The 20,095-nt window shown below is 37.5% G+C and overlaps 2 protein-coding genes across 2 annotated transcripts in view; both read left to right on the top strand.

Annotated features, from left to right (window-relative positions):
- LOC140321845 (uncharacterized) overlaps positions 1–3,067 on the top strand; it is a 6,883-nt gene extending 3,816 nt beyond the window's left edge. Inside the window, exons 5-8 of the mRNA XM_072398626.1 lie at positions 334–436; positions 533–651; positions 1,283–1,428; positions 2,774–3,067. Coding sequence (XP_072254727.1) covers positions 334–436; positions 533–651; positions 1,283–1,428; positions 2,774–2,876 — 471 coding nt within the window. The 3' untranslated portion in view covers positions 2,877–3,067. The remainder of the gene's footprint in view (positions 1–333; positions 437–532; positions 652–1,282; positions 1,429–2,773) is intronic.
- A 2,148-nt stretch (positions 3,068–5,215) lies between these two features.
- The window catches only part of LOC140331550 (cohesin subunit SA-2-like), a 46,067-nt gene continuing 31,187 nt past the window's right edge, over positions 5,216–20,095 (top strand). The window contains exons 1-13 of the mRNA XM_072412647.1: positions 5,216–5,364; positions 7,060–7,158; positions 10,132–10,204; positions 11,001–11,144; positions 11,795–11,891; positions 12,195–12,271; positions 13,547–13,618; positions 14,461–14,665; positions 15,285–15,436; positions 15,556–15,629; positions 16,217–16,340; positions 17,477–17,575; positions 18,810–18,889. Coding sequence (XP_072268748.1) covers positions 7,118–7,158; positions 10,132–10,204; positions 11,001–11,144; positions 11,795–11,891; positions 12,195–12,271; positions 13,547–13,618; positions 14,461–14,665; positions 15,285–15,436; positions 15,556–15,629; positions 16,217–16,340; positions 17,477–17,575; positions 18,810–18,889 — 1,238 coding nt within the window. The 5' untranslated portion in view covers positions 5,216–5,364; positions 7,060–7,117. The remainder of the gene's footprint in view (positions 5,365–7,059; positions 7,159–10,131; positions 10,205–11,000; positions 11,145–11,794; positions 11,892–12,194; positions 12,272–13,546; positions 13,619–14,460; positions 14,666–15,284; positions 15,437–15,555; positions 15,630–16,216; positions 16,341–17,476; positions 17,576–18,809; positions 18,890–20,095) is intronic.

The raw sequence follows: 20,095 nt of genomic DNA, 5'->3' as shown, positions 1-20,095 counted from the left end.
GATCATGAGTGACTTTCAACAATAAATGTGTACTGTAGTCGTCTTCATGGAAAAATAAGACATCCCCTGAAAATAAGACCTAGTGTGTTTTTGGGAGCCAAAAAAAAATATAAGACAGTGTCTTATTTTCGGGGAAACACGGTAGTACCATCAATCCATCATCTGATGGAAATAGAGATGAACGAAGGCTGACGTGTCTAAAGTCCAATCTATCAATCAAGGCTGTCCCAACAGATACAATTGTCTAATGAGTGTAGACGTGAAAGGACAAAAAATATGTTTTAGCATAATTACCAAATAAAAATAAAGCAAAAACCTTCTTGCCTACTGCAGGACTACCTGGACACTTCAGGCTTATCTCTCCTTTTTCCAAGGGTGGAAGTGTACATTATACATGAAAGACCTATTGATATTTTGGAGAGACCTCCAATGGATGGTAAGAGATTTTTCTTTGTCTACGATACTTCAAATTATTAAATAATTTCATAAAATAACAATTACTTTTTGCTTTTATTTCTTTTTTTTTTAACAGATTACTTTGCTCATATAGGAAAACTTAATCAGCTTCTGGTTTTAAGCCAACAGCTGGAAGATGATGTGAAGCATCTAGGAAGTCATAAATACGTAGCCCATCAGTTGTCAGTACTGTATGTAAGTAGCTTAGAAAGCCTGCATACTTTTATTTACCCCACACAAGAGATTTGTCACCCAGAGCTTATATGACTCAATGCATTTGGAAGTATTAGCTTTTAACAGGTCACCATATCAGCCATATGCCTATTTGGCTACATTACATACCAAATTTCCAACATGGACAATCTGCAGCAATAAACCAGTAAGCCTTACTGCTTTCTTCACATATTGTTTTACATTTTATAGTAATTTTATTTACATTTACAGTATACTGACATTTGTATGTTTGTCACCTAAATACTAGCGGGTTTAGGAATCCTGCATATTCTCATCATTGTCCTTGGGGAAAGATTTAAACTGAACTCAAGCCTTGCAAATTTGTACAGATTCTGATGAAACTTCAGCTAATAAACCAAGGATTGGTAGCTGAAAAGTAGAACAGGAGTTGATGGAAAGACTTTTCAAATGTTTTAATGAGTTTTTTATCGCATTGCTGTCTTGGATTGAACTATACTCATTTTTATATTTTATTGTATGGAAATTCGAACATAGAAGTTTATAAAAGTCTGTATTACCATGTGGCCAGTGTCCTGATACCTTGCAGAAATCATGATATCATAATATACTGTTTTCTATTCTTTTACCCTAGAAAGTACTCAGTTATTTTAATGGGTGCCTCTATCTAGACGTCCTGAAGAGAGACATTGAAACCAACTTTAAGTCGGTAAAGACTGCACTTTCTACATTTGATGGCACAAGACAAGAGCCACTTTTACCAGCATATTTGCAAACGTGGTAAGGTTGTTAACTGACCAGTTAGTCAGAGCTATACAAAATATTATTTAAACTGCTTCTTGAACAATGTGAACTTGTCTTGACCAAAATTCAGGTAACATCTCATAGTTATCCAAGCTTTAAGTATGAATGTGGCCAGGTCTTCTGGACTTTCTGTATCCTTGGCTCACATCATCTTTATATGAACAATAAAACAAACAAACAAAAAAAACAATATAAAAGTGAGAAATATCACATCATACATTTCTAAATATTTAGGCATGTTGGAAACTGAAAATTTGGCATAAAAGGGCAGCAAAGGGCAGCTTCTTACAGGTTTAGGCACTGATGAATAATATTTAAAAAAAACATAATCTTTAGTTGGTTTTTATCCTGACCTGGGCTAAAAAGTTTTATCACACTTTTTTTTAACAAATATGGAAACCTAAAGTTCTAATTTCCATTGCTGCATGCCCATTTATGGTCAGGGACTCAGAAAGTACTGACACAACAAAAAGCTAATAGAGCCACAGCCACTCTTATTTCTGTTAGTACTAATTTTTTGTAAGGAAAGTAGACTTAATTTAAAGACTTTACATTGCTTATACAATGACATACTTTATACCTGACATCAATGTGTAGCCAGACATCCACAGCTGATGACTTTCAGTCGGGCTTACCAATATCCAATAGAACAGCGGTCGCCAGCTGGTGGTCTGCGGACCACTGGTGGTCCACAAGAAAATTTTGGTGGTCCACAGCTCTGTCCCCTGTATGGACACAACCTGCCTAGTCTCCCATCGCAGGCTCAGACCTGCTTGATAAACATCCTGGGGGAACAGTAGCGCAGGGGTGTGGACACTTTTGTTACGTCCACAGCCCTGCGCTACTGTCCCCCCAGGATGTTTATCAAGGAGGTCTGAGCCTGCGATGGCAGAGTGGGCGGGTTCTAGCATCATGATGTCACTCTGGGGGAAGCATATTCCCCTTTGAGTGACACATGCCCCCCCGCACATGCCAGACTCTGTGGATTTAGGGGTTTATAAGCTCCAAAAGGTTGGCGACCACTGCAATGGAATAATTTACCAGTTATTAGATCCCCGAAAGAGCCAGGTGTCTATCCATCCCACCCACCTTCTCAAAAGACCCAGTAACAAGAGTGTGCATGGTAGTCATTACAGAATGACATTCTTTCATGATGAGTAGATTAGTGAGGTCAGTGCCTGAAATACACAGCCTGTACTGTGTATTTTCCAACTATAACTGTGGCCTGAATTAGGCAAAAAATGTATTGTTATGTTGTGGTTTGCATACATAGCCTAATAGATGGTGATTAGAACTTGATTTATCTGTGTTTATTTTACAGGTTGCTGGGCTTAACACAGACAATTATTACAACTGTTTCCCTGCTCCCTGAAGAACTAACGAGTGAAATAATGCCAGTTCTGGCTTATTCTTTGTCATATTAATAGGTTTCATTTATTGCTGCTGTAACCACTATTATTTATTAGTGTCCTCCTGCCAGATAACAATAAACTTTTGTTAACGTTGCCATTTGGATTTGCAGTATAGTGTTTTTTTTTATGGGGTCATTTTTGAACCGCTCTGTTTTGTATGTCTTTTATAAAGCACAAATAAAAATATTTAAGAAGAAACTGTACATGCTGGTATAGTATTCCTTTACTATAGTGTTCCTTTACTGCGTCCAGAGACCGGATACAATAATTACTGCATCATATTCGCAATCCCTGGTAACACAGGTTTATCAGGTGTCACTTCTACTACAAACTAGGGACGGTATATTAATATTTGGTGTATCCAACAAAGTAATCAGATCCATGGTTTGAGATCAATAGGACTAACACCTGATTGCACATTGCATGTCCCTGATATGTAAGCACATAATGATCCCTCCTCATGGTCAATGCCCATTTTAGGAGCTAAATATATTTTTGTTTGTTATATGTAATATTTACTTGATCAGTTCAGGTTCAGCTTTAGTCCTGCACCATGAAAAGTAACATTTTAGGCAAAGTTTTTTTTTAAACTAAAGTCTTGGATTAGTAATGTACCAACAACTACTCAGAAAGCTTCTTCTTACTTGGAAGGGGATTTTCAAACATGCCTGTAGTTTGTGCTGTAGAAGTGCTGGAATACATTTATTTGTACACTAAACCGGAAATGCTCAGCTCTGAGTTTTTCCAGGTTCATACCTTGCACTGAACATCCAGCACAAAGTCGATCAGTCTCTTTCTGTCCTGTATCAGCTGGACACAGAGGTGGTATTGAGACTGATTTATTTACAGAGCTGAGAAAGTTAAATTGTGCGAATATTAACTTCAATTATCTAATCATGTTCAGATAAAGGAACAAAAAAGAATTAGTATTTCACATTATTGGATAATTACAGTGAACCTGAGCAGCAGAAGTAAGGTATTTTTAAGGTGCTTCGTACTTGCGGTACATTCCCTTTGCTACAATGTTTTTTCTTCTTTTTGCACCCCCTCCCTCCCCATTTACCATGCAGTGCTGTGCAGTCTTTGTTCAATAACCCCTCATTCCATATGCAATGCTGTAGAATCCCTGTGCCTCCAAGCCTCATTCCATACACCATGCTGTATATCACCCTATTCTGCCTCCTCTCATTATATCATTATTATATCATTACCAAAAGTGCTACACTACACTAAACCTTTCACCCAACTGGGGCTGGTTTTAGGGTATGGTAAACTGGGTAGTTTCCCCTAGTCACCAATCAACAGAATGGCAAGGGGTGCGGGGAGAAAGAATGCTGTGCATTTAAGCCCCTCGCCTCCTGTTTTCTCCATTTTCTCTAGAACTATTTGTCTACAGTTTTATTTTGAGTTATATGACTGCTTGATCTTTTACATTGTTTTTAATGCTTATATAAAAGTAATAATTCTTCGCACTTCCAGGGTTCTTGTACAATAAGAATGATTGATGGGTACTCCCACAGCCTCCTGTGATCCCCATGTCACAGATCTGGGTATGTGTAGAATGAGATATGACATTTGTGACATGGGTACCCCAGCAGGCTGTAGGAAGGGAGTGGAAGTGGCCGATTACATTCTCACATACATGAAATTGGACGCTTGGTTGTTTACATTTGGTGCAGCACCTGATCTCACACATGTGCAGAAAAGGGTCAGGTGCTTAGCCCAGCACCCTGTGTAGAATGCCACGGCTTCCTGGGATACCTGGAAGTCACATTTTTCAGGAAGCTGCAGGATTGGGTTGGCAGACTCACCGGATCTCATTCCGTGCATGTGTGAGATTGGGTTCTGCACCATTTCTAGGGCTCCACAAATGAAAATGACCAATTTTCTGGTCTCATGTATGTGCAGAATCAGATTGTTGGCTTCCTTGTCCCGTAATCCCTATTTAATGTACAGCGCTGCATAATATGTTGGAGCTATATAAATCCTGTTTTAATAATAAATAATAATAATCTGCAGGGATGTCACAAATCATTGGGGCAGTTAGTGAAACCTACCCATCTCATTCTGCACACACACGAGATTTATTGATCACTTTTATATAAATATTTAAAAAACGGGAAAATAAAAAATAATTTTTGACAATGTAATGAATCAAGCAGTCCTATCACCCCAGGTCCACTTTATTTTATATATATCCCCAACAAAAGGAGCAGAGGCCTGGGTGTGACAGTCCCTCCGTATCAGGGACATGTGGGAGGTTTGCCCCTGGGGGGTATACTATGATCACTGTCCTCCCCAGTCCTGGATCCCTCCATGTAAACAGATGTCACCCTCCTATACCAGCTGGGCCCTGATTGGCTGACGTGTGTGTGTGGTCCATGAGGAAGGAGGAAGCAGGAAGAATGAGGGGCGGGGATCGGTGCAGGGATCGGTGCCCAGACAATACGGCTCAGGGCTGAGCAGTGCGGGGTGTCCCACCCTGACCAGCCTGTCACAGGTAATGCACTCGGCGAGGTGTAGTAAATATCGCGGGGTTTGGCCCACACAGCCGTCATTGCTGTCACCATTTAACCCTTGCATGTACCCGAGCTGACACTTCGCTGGTCGCCATGTTCTCGGCTGCTGTGCATGGGATGGGGCTGTGGCCATGTTTGCAATGTGTGGCCCCTGGATGCAGTTGTCACTGTAATGTGTAAGCTGCCAGCTATGTGCACTGAAGAGAACCTGTCAGCACACAGCAGGTGCAGGCACACACAGGCAGACTCTCACAAGTCTAATCAGTGCCACCCTGACATGTTTCTCCATTGTGGTAACACTTTCATTGGTTTACATGGCGTCTCTATACATGTTAGAGAGCTGGCACCTCAGTATATCACCAAATACCCCGCTACAATTACTGCCCGTGCTGGCCCAGCTTTTCACCCCCCACGCCCTTCTGATATGTAGTAGTCAGGGACAGAGCAATGAGGAATGCCTGCCGGGGGCGCCGACACCACATCCAAGATGGCGGCTCTCCTCTCAGGCCTGTGTTGTGTTCACACAATGGAGGGAATACAGGGGAATAACACAAAACTCAGCGCACACACACACATATAGGACTTTGTGCGACGTTTGTTATTGAGGTGAATAATCTGGGGAGAAGTCTGTCAGCGGGTCCTGAATAATAACAATGCTCACACACATTTTGTGCTACATTCAGTGCCTCTCTCCATCACCTCTAACTATGGTTGGCGTCACGACCCCCGGCGTCACTACAGGAAGAGGAACCACATCGCCTCGGGGTACACAACCCAACACATCAATATGGCAGCCGGGATAATAAACATTTACTGCTTCATTCTAAAACACAGGAGATATGTGCTTGGTTATTGGCATCTGGAAAGATTCACCATCTCTTTGTCTTGGTGAATAGTGACGTGTGAAAAGTGAAGGGGTATATACATTTATACAGAGGTTACCAGAACAGGAAGTGACCTGCTTTTTTGGGGACACCCGTTCTGATTTCCTCTTAGGCAGATTTCCCTTCATTTATTTGTTGTTGTGATGGGAAATCTCCCTAACAGACACAGAGGAGAAAAAACTTTTTTTCTTTCTGCAAAAAGGTTTTGGCTAGAGATACACATGAATACATTTTCTTAATTGTGATTGCTTTATGGTACAAAATGGTAGTAAATCACAATGTGTAAAACCAGTCATAGAACAAGAAGGGATTTATAATGGATTGATCTGTATTCGCCATGCATGGCACATGTCACATGACACCTACCAGGTATAATAGCCCCCATGACCCCCGGCCTTTTTTAGCCCCCTAGGTGTAAAGGCTAATTGTTCTTTCTAACAAAGGGCAGTCATTCAGTGTTGCCCAATTCCCTCGCCCTAAAATAACCCAACCTGTCTCTCTGCCGAAGCATTCTTACTCTTTACATTTCAGCACCTTGTTTATTATGGCCCCATAGACATCTATAGGTCTGATAGATGGGTCGGCATTGACCTGTCTTCCAGCACCACAGATGTCTATAGGGTGCTAATATGCAGGCGTATCTACAAGGAAAGCACTGCTAACTGGGTAAGTGTATATCTGTGGGGAAAGGGGGGCTTATTTTAGGTCAGGAAACAGGACCAAACAAGATATGTGCACTTTGTATGGGAATATGATAATAAAAATATATTTGTAATATTAATATTTTAATAGGACTGCATGTGAAGAGAAAGGCAGATTTTTTACATACACCGATGGCACCATACCAAAGATGATAGCTGTGTCTAATCCAGCCACAGACCTTTGTCAAAAGTAAGTATTAAAAATCCAAATATCTTTTATACTATAATACCTTTTAAAGGTTTCTTTCTTGGATCCATCCCATAATGGTCTATTTATAAAGCAGTGAATCTGCCATTCAGTGAAACATTGCCTGGTGGAGAATTTTTAAGGTCCATGTGTTTCAATGGCAGTAATTGATACTTCACCAGGGTATGTTTCAGTGAATGTCACTTTCACTGATTTATAAATAGACATCCTAGTATTGAGTCCTTCTTTCCGCACAGTGAGCATGTAAAGTAGCACCAAGTAAAGCTGTGATATAGGTACTACAGATTCCACAAGTAATTGTCAGGAGGTGGACGGGGGAACAGTGAACCTTGTGCTAATCCCATTTAACTATAAGCGATGTACTGCTCATGCTTGGAGGGTTGCGGTATACTGCGTACATTGGATGCCCCATGGTATTTTATACTGCACAAGCATGGGAAGATGACTTTGGGGTGCACATGTAAAGGGACACATGCCATTCATCTGTAGTCTTTAGATCAGTGTTTCTCAATCTTTTTGACATGCGAGAACCCTTGGAACAACTTTCAGATCTTCAGGAAACTCCTCCTATATTTACTATATCCACAGCTCACAGTACATTAGTGTGGTGATCAGTGGGAAGAATGTCTCTTACATTGCTGGCCAGTTAGAAGAATGCCGCTGTTACAGATAGCCAAAAAAATTGGTGTCACTTATATTGACCTGAGAAGCACACTGCTGATAAGCAACTACTCATTGCTCAAGGAAATCTTAGCAACCTATGGAGAAACCTGGTTGAGAAACACAGTTCTAAAGGCAGCATAAGGGTGGCTACAGTGAATTTTTACAGCACCCTGCACAGTGATGTAGCCACCCACAAACAGAATTTTACATTTGGATTTATTTGTATTGCAATCACAAAGCAGTAAACAGTACCTCTCTTACTTCGTAAACATTTTTTCCTGGTCCATTATATAAATTGCAAGGATTTTACCAAACATCCTACTTGTCAGCATTTATATTGAACTAACATATGTTAGTGACACTCAGTCACTCCTTCCTGCAGGTAATTTACATCCCCTACAGCGGGAGGGTCTTCCTGTTTCAGCTACATGATTATTCCCAGTATTGTAATAAAAGAAAAATTGCTGGAAACAAAATTGAGCCAATCAGATGATCAGGAAGTGACATTTCCAGGCCAGTTTTGCTCATAAATATTGCATAGAATGCCCCAAACAAGGACGCCATACTTATGTTTTTTTATTTTAGCTGGCTGTGGGTTGAACTAGAGATATGAATTAATTACAAAAAGCCTTGTATGCATATGTTATAATTTTTAAAACAAAATTGGACCTACCATTTTGATATGTCACTTTTGAGTATGAACAAAATCTAGCAAATAAAGTCTATTCTTATTGCATTGCAATTTTAAAATTATGTGTTTTTTCATTTTTTTTAAAGTTTGGTAATAAGTGTTTTTTAATTATACTTGTTGGCATAGTATAGGTAAGAGTAAACATTGCTAATCTTTGTTTTCTAAAAACAATCCTAAATCACTTACAGATATGGTGAGTTTTTGTTACCTCCAGCAAAGCTGCACTTATTTATCCTATGCAGATACAGCCTGCATGTGACAAAATCCTATAATTTATAACTCATGTGTTCATGGGTTATAGACTATAGTTATATATAGTTCATTTACAAACCCTATCCTGAGGGTGAATTGTTTGGCAGCCCATGTGCTAGTCTGCAGGCCCACATAATATTGTTATGGTGCCCTGCATAATATTACCATACTAGTAGACATGACTAATGATATACCTAATTTCTCACTTCTCACAATATAACCTTCTCATAACCAGTTCATAATAAATTCTAATAATATAATGAAAGGACACCATTAGAATGACAGAAAATTTTCACCTGTGGATTTAATAATACTTATGGGTTATGTCTGATCTGACAGCTTCATCCACCATTGGCTTTTATGTGCTGTATACCTACCTACAGTAACTACCATGGAAAATGCTCCTTGTATTTATACATTTATTGCAGAATTCATCACATGGGTGGCTGGGATTCCAACAAATATGAGGTGGGAATGTATAATGTTGTATTGGTAAGAATAAAGGGGATCTCACTCCATCTGTACAAAAGTTGTTAAAATTGAGTTGGCAAAAATGTAATGACTCCTGCTCCAAAACCACAGCTCTACCAACAATACCTTGCTGCATGTGCATATGCCTGGGGCAACATGCAATATTGATAGAATGGGTTGAGAAATATGCAGGTGTGGGCACATTGTAACCTTTCCAAGTGTAAAGACATCACATTTTGTTAACTCATAAAGGCAACGTGATCTGTACATCATTTTATCATTCACTCCATCTCCTATGATATACCGGTAGGTCCACACCTTGCTGTGGCTGTCTATTAGGCTATAGATATGGTATTGTGTAAACATAAATCCCAGAGTGCACTGTTTGTGTGCTGAGGTTTACTATCAGTCTACCCAATAGTGAAAATAGACATTTATTGTCTATAGAGCTTTAGGATTATTTTTGGAATTAAACCTACATATTTGAATGTGGGAAATGTGGAACAATTTTATTCTTGTGACATTTTATCTCTGCTTATCAGCACTCTTGAAAGTCAGTGCTTATTCTGCAGTCATAGACCATATAGCAGCTGTATCTACAGTGCATAGATGGAAATGTCACAGTCTTAAAAGGAAAAGGTTATCTAGGCATATTACAGCAAGCCATTTGTGAAAACATTCTCTAGGTCTCCTGAAACAGACTGCACGTTTTCTCATTTCAATTTTCCATTTACTCATACTTTGTACCAGTTCTCCCTTTAATACATAATTCTTATAAAGCTAAATACAAAGGCATTGGCATTTTTCAGTTATTACTTTTACATTTTCAAAAGTTATTTTCTGCTTGTGTATTGTAAACTCTTAATATATAATTTCAGGGAGAATACACATACAAATTCAATTCCTAGTACAACCAAGGAGAATGGATCGCAGGAACTCTCCACCACTCTGGTAGGTTGTTATTAAGGTTTTACGGGTTGTTATTAGTTTGCTGCTTTGCCTACTCTAATTTGTGGAAATTGATAAACTTTTTGAATTACCTTCTTTAAGGTAGATGCTAACTAAATTCTGGATGCATACAGTATAGTAAGCACATCATGCATAGTTTTTCAGCTTTGCAATATTGCACCAATTCATACCAGTTTCTTATGCTACCATGACATGAGAACCTGTGCTGGTGATTCATAAGTGAAATTTATAAACTGCTGACATCTTGCTGTCTCTTACATACAGAAAGCTTTGGCCTTAGAAAATAAGTTTTAAGGTTTCTCACAGGTTGAAGTGCAATTTAAGACTTTGAAAAATCCATAATCAGGCGTTGTCCCTTTTGCTATAACTGTTCCTACCTGCCTGATCGCCACCCAGCTATCAAATTTTGCCAAACTGCTTTGTTTGTTGCCAGTGATACCCAGCAATCCCAGCTTCCCTTGAATATGCTGGGAAAGAACTCCCACGTACCTACATGGGAGTTACCTCGTCCCGGGCTGGGCCAATCTAGATAACCAAAGATAATTTCCAGGAAGAGAAGAATGAGGAAGATGGCATCGCCATGCGACAGAACAGGGACAGGTATGTATTGCGGGTTTAGCTCCACTTTAAAGAAAAAGTAAAATGTGAATGCTGACATTGAGAGTAAGTTACAGAGACCATGCTTCAGGAAATACACTTTCAGAAACCACACAGTGCTCGCTGATATCTTGCTGAAGTAGATTGCATACTAATACTAATAATTTATCTCTTACAAAAGACAAAGAAAAGTAGAAAACAGTCTGAAAACCTCTCAAGAAGGAATTCTTCCAGACGAAGCAGGGACAGTCACATATCTGATGGAGGAACACCTGAAGCAGTGACACTGTTTGAAGTTGTCAGCATTGGAAAAAGAGCAATACAGGTAAGTTCTAATTCACTTAGCAGTCTCAGTATGTGTTTGTCCTACATATAACACTTAAATGCCCCAACAGGTGGTAGGTGCTTTATGCTAATGCAAGCCTGTTATTGTATTGTTTACCATTTTTAAAAAATAATTTAATAGGTTTAAATCATATTCCCAGACCAAAGCACATGTTTAAACAAATCTGGTTCTATTTGTCATTACTATTCTATGTAAAAATTTACAAATTTGCCTCAATTAGGAAAAAAAACAATATTGCACTCCTTAGGGGTGCAGATAGGTATCAAAGGCCAATGGGACGTGTTAGTGGTTTTATAGGCTTCAGTTTATTTTGGGTCACTGATCTTGACAGAGTCTGAAATTTGTTACCACGTTGGTGACAGAAGGAATGTCAGAGAATCCTGTATCTCTTCAAAGTTCATACAGATTTTCTTAACATATTCCCTAGTTTAGCAGAACATGCTTGCTTTATTTGTGTAATAGACAGTCATAACAACTATATATTAGTCAACTTGTTGACTTATTGATCTTTTTGACAAGTGTCTTGTGGTTCTGTAGATAAAAACTGCATGTATATTTGCTTACACTTAGGCATCTGTATATCCTTAAAAAGCTACACATGGCCCCATGATTGCTTTGTTTTCTTGCAGTCTGTTGTTGATGATTGGATTGAAGCTTATCAGAAGGACAGGGATGCAGCTTTACTTGACCTTATTAACTTCTATATCCAGTGTTCAGGATGCCAGGGTAAATTTGTTTATACATTTTTTGATTTTTTTGCAATATGTTTTAATGATTTAGAAAATGATTTAGTTGATATTAAACATTTTATTTTGCTGAGCATAATATTTAACATTGACTGTCATAATTGATTATGTTTTATTGACATGTACAAGTAATGTCAGGGTGTAAAAGTGACATTCACAAAGCTTTACCACCGACCTAAGTCACTCCGAAATCACAGGAATAACTCAAAGGTTTTATTAAATAGATATCTATCCATGTGTGTTGGATTTATCACTCTAATTGTATTTCTTTATTTGCCCCTAGGAGTGGTCACAGCAGAACTATTTCAAAATCCAAAAAACAGAGAAATTATGCAGAAACTCACTGAGGAGTTTGATGAGGTAGCATTGTTGTACTTTATCTATTCTTTCAAGTTTGTTTTTGCACAAAATGGAAAAAAATGAAACACATGTGTTTTTATAATTTGTGATAACATTTATTAAAATGTATTAAGCTTAAAGAAACCTGTATTAAATAAACTCCTGCAGTGTGGAATACACCCTCTGGTGCCTTTACGGCTTCTATAGTACACACAAGGGCATTTGTATTTGTTTACAATACTTACAGGCTCTTCACATATCTTCTGTTGTGCATGGTACTAAGACAAGTCAACCATCCAGAGCTTCTGTACTTGCTTTAGGAAAGTTATGCTAACTACTTGGCAAAGATTATATGTTTTAAATTCTTGTATAATATTTGTTAAATTCTTTAACTTGTAAATTGTACAGTATTTCCTTTCTGTAACTTGTAAATTGTACAGTTGTTCCTTATTAAATAGATTGTATTTACACATCATCTCCCTAAACAAATCACCAAAAATGGTGTTTACTCCTGATTTTGAGATAGTTGATAAAGCCAAGGAAATCATTTATTTTTCACCATGTAGCCCACTGTATATTCAGAACCTCTGTTACTGCACAGATTTACTTTGCACATAGATATTTTAGGCTTTTTAGCCATCAGTGGTGCACAGTAAGGGAAATATGGCTCTTTGAAGAAAACAAGGCACCTAACTAGGAAAGCTATTCAGCTCATAGTGAGGTAGGTCAAAGAGAAACCACAGACACAAAAAAGGAGAAGTAGAATATATTCACATATCATCACTACTACTTTTTGGAAAGAGGACTGTAATACAGTGAATTGAATAGTTTGTGTCCATCTGTGGGCACAAAAATACAATGGTGCTAGTAAGTTTGTTCCACTAGTATGAGATGCTATGAAATTAAAAGTCACATCTTATGGTGTCCTTGAAGAACTATTATTCCTTTAATCCCTTTTGATCACAAGATCAGTATTTCTCAACCGGGGTTGCTCCAGAGGTTGCTAAAGTTTCCCTTAGCAATGAACAATTTGTGCCTCTCAGGTCAGTTTAAATAGCAACAGTGACCCTTTTGGAAATCTGTAAGGTTAACATTCTTCCCACTTGCCAGCGTTGAAGAGCTATTGTTCATGCTGACCACCACACCAATGTACTGAGAGCTGTGGATATAGCACCGGTTCTCTATAATCTAAAAGTCATGTTTTTCCCCTCATGTTAAAAAGGTTGAGAAAGGCTGTCATATACCATTACAATGTATTGAGGGTCTAGCTTAATGCCTAATTTCTTGTTTTCACAGGAAACAGGTTTGCAGTTTAAGAAGTTCATGGCATTTCCTTGGATCCTAACCATTACTTGGCCTGTAAACATGGTAAATTGATTTGTGTAACATGTATGAAGAAGTATCTATTAGTAATCTTGAACATTCAGACTTTTCCATATCACATTTACAAATTCAGAAACATTATTTACGTTAGTTTATGGTGCTTTTTAAAATAAATTATTGTCAAAAAAGCTTTGCTAATTGGACCCCGAAACGGCTACATAAAATTTATCCCAGTGTGCTGGATCACTGTTGGTAATGTTGAAATAAGAGAGGAGCCTTCTTCACTTATTTTGGTCGTGCCCATGACTAAGGCAGTTATAGGATGCTGTATTGCATCATCTCCCAAAAGTTTACGGAATACAGAATCTTGAGGGCTCCAGCCTTCTTCTTGCTACATCTAAATAAAATGCGATCAATACCAGTGGTCCCTGCTTAAACATTTGGTGACAGCAGATAAATTCTGGATTTTACTTTTCTGGAAGCAAAGTTTTCTCCCATCTGCACAGAGTCTCCGGAATGATGCATATGGAGGACCTTACTTTGAGCATTAATCACACCCACGCACAATTCTTTGACACCTGTATGAGTGGCTACAGTTTGTGGGGTCATCGGAGTACAATAGATTGACTGTATGGGATCTGCTCACACTGTCTGAATAAGATCTACTTCTAGTACTTCTGATATTTTTGGTTAACCCAAGCTTTAGGAATCTTTTATCTTCAAATGTTTGTTTCACAACTAAAGATTGTGTACATAAAAAACAGATATAAAGCATCAGCTTAAAATCCAAACCATTACAGTTTTTTATTTTATGTTTTTTCTTAATGAAGTATTTACATGTGATCCTATGTAATATATTCCTTTCTTTTTACCTTTATCTAATACAGGACAATGAAGATTATCCTTTAATCAGACATGGATCATATTGGAAAAAATTTCGATCAAACTTTTGTGAGTTCACATCAGTTTTGGTCCAACAGTGTCAGTACAGTGTGTTATATGACGGTTATCTATTCAACACCATCATATCATTACTCCTTGGACTGACGGATTCCTGTGTTAGAGCATTCCGGCACACCAGTACATTGTCAGGTGAGTGCTAATTGCTCAGCATTTGTCAACCTCCTATCTGCAAGTTAAGGTTGTGAGGTGTTATGTTTAGTTCAGTAGCAGTAGCATCAGAAATGGGTATAATTGAACTGTTTCAGGACTGTACTACTTAAGAATAAATAGTGAGATGACATGCACTGAATTTTAACCCCAGGTTAAATTTACATACTGTCTGGCAGCACAGCAGTGTTAGTTTTCTGTGTTGTTAATAAATATAGCAATGATTTTGGGTGTAAATTCACTATATATTGTGTACCTTTGAATCAGCCAGTTAGCTGGTTCCTTCTTGTTACTAAAGATAAAGGGCCTGATTTATTAAAGCTCTCCAAGGCTGGAGAAAATACAATTTCATCAGTAAACCTGGGCGATCCATCAAACCCGGAATGTATTTCTTTAAAGTAATTTGCTAGCAAATGTTTTGAATCTTGGACCAGATCCAGTCCAGGTTTGCTGGATCACCCAGTTTTACTGATAAAGTGTATCTGCTCCATCCTTGGAGAGCTTTAATAAATCGGACCCTATGTACATGGTGTTTTTTATGTATAAGCTTCATTTTTTTTATTTATTGTTACTTTGTGGTCATTTTGTTAATGTTCTTCAGCTGTTAAATTGTTGACTGCACTGATAAAAGTTATTCTAAATCTGGAAATAAGTAAAGATAATTCTGAGAGGCTGTACATGGTGGAGAAGAAACGTTTGTCATTAAAGAGGACCAACCAAACACTTGAACAACTGGACAAGAAAAGGAAAAAGGTAGGTTACATATAACCTAGTTCTGTGCTCAATTATTACTTTTATACTGTAGTTCTCTCTACATATATATTTTTTCTCTCTTTCCATTCTGTCTAAACATTGTGTTTCCTATCTCATAGCTGCAACAAAAGCATCAAGAAGTTGAAGACATGATGGATGCACTATTTAAAGGAACTGTTTTGCAACGATATAGGTAAGTGAGCAGTATATATTTCATGTTACATTTTCAAACATATTTATGAGGGGTATATTACAATTACAGTTTTAGAAAAGTAAAAACTAGAGTTGCAGTAATTAGAGGCTAAAATATTTTAGGTAATTGTATTGCAAAACTCCATTAAAAGTCTAGTAAAGGTAAAAGTAGCGGCTCTTACTGTTTGTCCCTATCTTTGATCACAGTCATTAAACACAATATTCAATAAAACCTACATGTATTGTATAGATAAGACTATTTCTGCCTGTTTTTATTTATGAAGAGAATGAAATTAAAAAAACAGGCTGAAGTAGGCTGAATGTTAAGCCACAGACACTGCTGTGTGTTTTCAGTTAAGTGATTCTGTCCATTCATTGGTTTTTCTGTTATTTAATGACCAATTGAATTTCAATTGAGTTAAATTAAAATTGAGTTTAAACAATTTTGACAATACCCCTGATCACTATTTTCTATTGAGATTCATTACTGATATCTTTTTTTATGTTGTAGTCATGATAAGTTTGTATTCATATTCTTTTGATTTAAAGTAGAAAAGGCAATAAACTGAAGGTTTTGTTGTGATTTAGAGATGTGGTTCCAGAGATCAGAGCAATGTGCATAGAAGAACTTGGTATATGGATGAAAATGTACCCGCCAACCTATCTGAATGATAGTTACTTGAAATATATTGGCTGGATGCTGTATGATAAGGTAAAAGTGAGAAGTGTTATGTGGGTGGCTTTTGGCAGATCTAATTTATTTTCAGTTCCGAGTCAATTTGTAGCAGATTACAACACTTGCACACAACATTTTCTCACTAAAGCTACGTACACACGTCAACTTTTTCTCGCCCGATAATCGGCAATGGCCAGATATCGGGCGAGAATCTGGCGTGTGTACAGCCCAGGTCGTTCATCGTCCGTGGATCTGTCCTGGCAGATCCACGGACGATGAACGATGAGCGATCCTAATGCAATGGAAGGGGGAGAGCACGCAGCAGGGTGCCGCTCCGTCGCTCTCCCCCACCCCTCTCCATAGAGCAGAACGGTGCTGTATGTACAGCACTCGTTCATGCATCTTGCAGTTCCTATTGTTGGAAAGGATCGTGAAAGATCCTTTCCAACGACAAGAATTGCACATGTGTATGCAGCTTAAGACTTATATAGCTACATTTTTGGATGAATATTTTTAAACTTCTCTCCATCTAAAAAGTGAAATTCCAGCTTCCAGCAGTGACAATATAGCTCTGAATTCCACAGTAAGTAGTGTCAGGATTACCTACCTATTTCGGTTGGACTTTAAAAGACCTAGCCCTCACCTCATCTCAGTAACCTCTTCTCAAGTAGAAGACAAAGACAATTATCAGGTCAATGGTTTTCTGACAAAATCAATAGGTATATTTGGAACTTACAAGATATTAACATAACATTTTTAAGGGTATATTTATCTGACCAAGCAGGACAAATAAGAGGGGTTCATTCCTAGGGTTTGCATACACTTTAAGTGCTGCTTAACACTCCTCTGCTTGCAAACTAAAAGCAATAATTAGCCATTATTATGTTTTCATGTTTGACTGATAGATGACATTGTATTCAGTCAGGAGGGGTGACTTGAATGGGCATAGATAGATGTTATGATAGACTTTAGAATATATTGTCTTCTCTTAATACTAGGCATAGGGAACTGTTACATTTATGAGTGATATGTTCATTTAACATGAAAATATGTGTCTGTAACTTGTACAATGTATTCTGGCTTTCAATGTCACATCATAAATTCATGTTTATTTGTATTGTACTACAATAGACATTATTTCTCTAGGTTATTCTTTTCATTGTTACTTTTAGATCCCAGATGTACGCTTGAAAAGTCTTATTGCTCTGCAGGGACTTTATGAGAAAACTGATCTTGTTTCCAAAATGGATCTTTTCACTACAAGGTTTAAAGTAAGTTAGTTTTCTCAGGTTAAAAACTGAAATATAATTAAAAAATTGCAAGCAGACAGGTTCATTATAAAATAAACTTCCTGGCTTGTTCACAATCTTTTCTGTAATGTATACTGAACTGTGTATGTGCAGCTCAGTGTACTGCCTGGCTGCCAGAAATGAAGGAATGATTCCAGCCTGGCCAATCAAGATGCTCGAAGACCCAAATCGAAAAGAGGACCTGGTGAAGATACTGGAACCTACAAGAGGAGACTGTGCCTAAAAAAATTGAAAACGGGAAGGCATTTATTACAGAACGGACATTGTCTGTTCCTTCTGCAGTAAAAACCTGTCTGCTCACAATTTTTTTTATTTTTCAAGTTTGGTGGTGTGTAGCAAAAATAGATATCAAAAGAACGACAATCTCTGCAATGCTTGTTTCCACTATAAGGTTAAAGGTAAATAAGTTATATCATATTTAAAGTGGTATTTATAGACACCACAAGATTACAATTTCTGTGATGCTTGTGTTCTTATTTATGTCCCATAAGGAAAATTCACTATTATTTCATTCATAGTGATCTTCGTCAATAGAAAGGAAAGTGAAGGTCAATCTAAAATGTACAGTTGTCACCAGAACAGGAACAGAACATAAACCTTTGCCTAATAGGATAGCTGTTTTTGTAACTGTCAATGGTTGGATTTCCCTTCTTTTGCGAAGAAGGGACACCTCTGCAATAGGGGCACACAAACCTGAAATATGTTTCATATTCTATTCTATTTTAATTTTCTGTATTTACTTTGCTTTTATATTCATCTTGTTCTTACACACATTTTCCCATGAAAGTAAATAGTAACAAATTCTACGAGTAATGTCCATCTATTACTTTATACTGTACTTTTTAAGGTTCAACAGTGCCATAGTTACATGGGTTGAAAACAGACACAAGTTCAGGTTTAATACAATACCCATAGAAACTTCAAATAAATTACACAACTGAATGCCTGCAAATACAGAACCCTAAACCTACAGCGATCCAGAAGACATCAGCGAAACCCTTCATGGTCCAGTTTGCTTCAACATTAAATTTCATTTCTGACCTCCTAGAGTAATCTGATCTAGATCAACAATCTATGGTGTTGTTAGCCTGTATATAGCCAAGTATATGTTGTTCATTAAGAAATACATGCACCTCACTTATATATCCATGAAGTCTTTGTGTACATGAAACTTTTGTTTAAATTTGTCTTCTAGGATCGCATTGTATCCATGGCTCTGGACAAAGATCAGGACGTGTCTGTCCAAGCGATGAGGCTACTTGTCCACATGTCAAAGTACAGAGTTTATTTACTATATGTGTTTTACTAAGTGTGTATTTGCTACATCAGATCATTTATGATAACATTTTGGTACTTGTTAGTGCTTATGTCATGCATTTTATGTAGAAAAGTGTCCTTAAAGCATAAACTGTGCAAGGCTTCCTACTATTCCCTGAAATGAGGTTACCATAGTATTGATGTCTATTAAATTTTATCAATGTATCAGAAATGTTGAAAATTTAGGGTAAAGTCTTACATTGCAACACCTAATTATTTCCTGACATTTTATTGGTAGTAGACTGTTACCTGCCTGATGTCAGATTCACTAGGAGTGACTTGTCAGCCTGGAAATTGCATTGTTGGTTTTTGCTCCCTTGTAATACTGGGTCTTAAACACCCAAATATGTATTCCAAGTCCATTGTTTGGAGTAAATAATAATGGAGGAAATAATGGAGTAATTACAACAAATATTGTGGTATTCCTTGCAACCAATCAGAATGTAGCGTTGATGTCTTTGTATACTGGATAAAGTTGTCACGTATGATGACCTCACATTTCCCAATCGTAAATCTTGTCATGGTAACAAGATGTATCTTTTAACTGATGGATGGGCCAATCTAATAACAGGAATTGCATAGTTCAATAAATATATGCCAAGTACAGCAACCCACCTTAACAAATGATTTCATCTTTCTTTCCCGACTACAGCAAATGAAATCTGATTGTCATGGGTTACTTCTTTTTTTGGATATATTGACAGCATACTACAGTACAATAAATGTTATTTTATAAAATGTGATGACTGGGTTACAATTTGACCTGTTAACTTCTGCAATATCTAAAAATCACATTTTATTCAGTAATTTATTACAATTTATGTTCTCAGTGCTGGCAGTTCTATATAAATAATTTAGGGTGATATGCACAGTGTGAAATTATCACTCAATCTAGCTGATTCTGTCTGTGTGTGGACCTTTGACCAGGAGACCGTGGGTGAAATAATGATCAGAAAGTTATAAACATTTTCACTTCCCTCTTCCACTTCTTATAGCATACACATTAATAATCGAGTAAGTGTAGAGTTTGTATCCAGAAGTGAACCTTACAACTAATTTATGGCTATATTTAGTTATTGGCTACATTTGATTTGAGAATGTGTATTTCACATCATAGCTGAAAATGCTGAAAACAAAAGCAAGCTTATATGTGGGATTGTAATA

The sequence above is a fragment of the Pyxicephalus adspersus genome, chromosome 1 (assembly GCF_032062135.1).
Source record: "Pyxicephalus adspersus chromosome 1, UCB_Pads_2.0, whole genome shotgun sequence".
NCBI lineage: Eukaryota > Metazoa > Chordata > Amphibia > Anura > Pyxicephalidae > Pyxicephalus > Pyxicephalus adspersus.
Note: the sequence above shows the minus strand (reverse complement) of the source record. Positions and strands in the feature narration are given on the sequence as shown.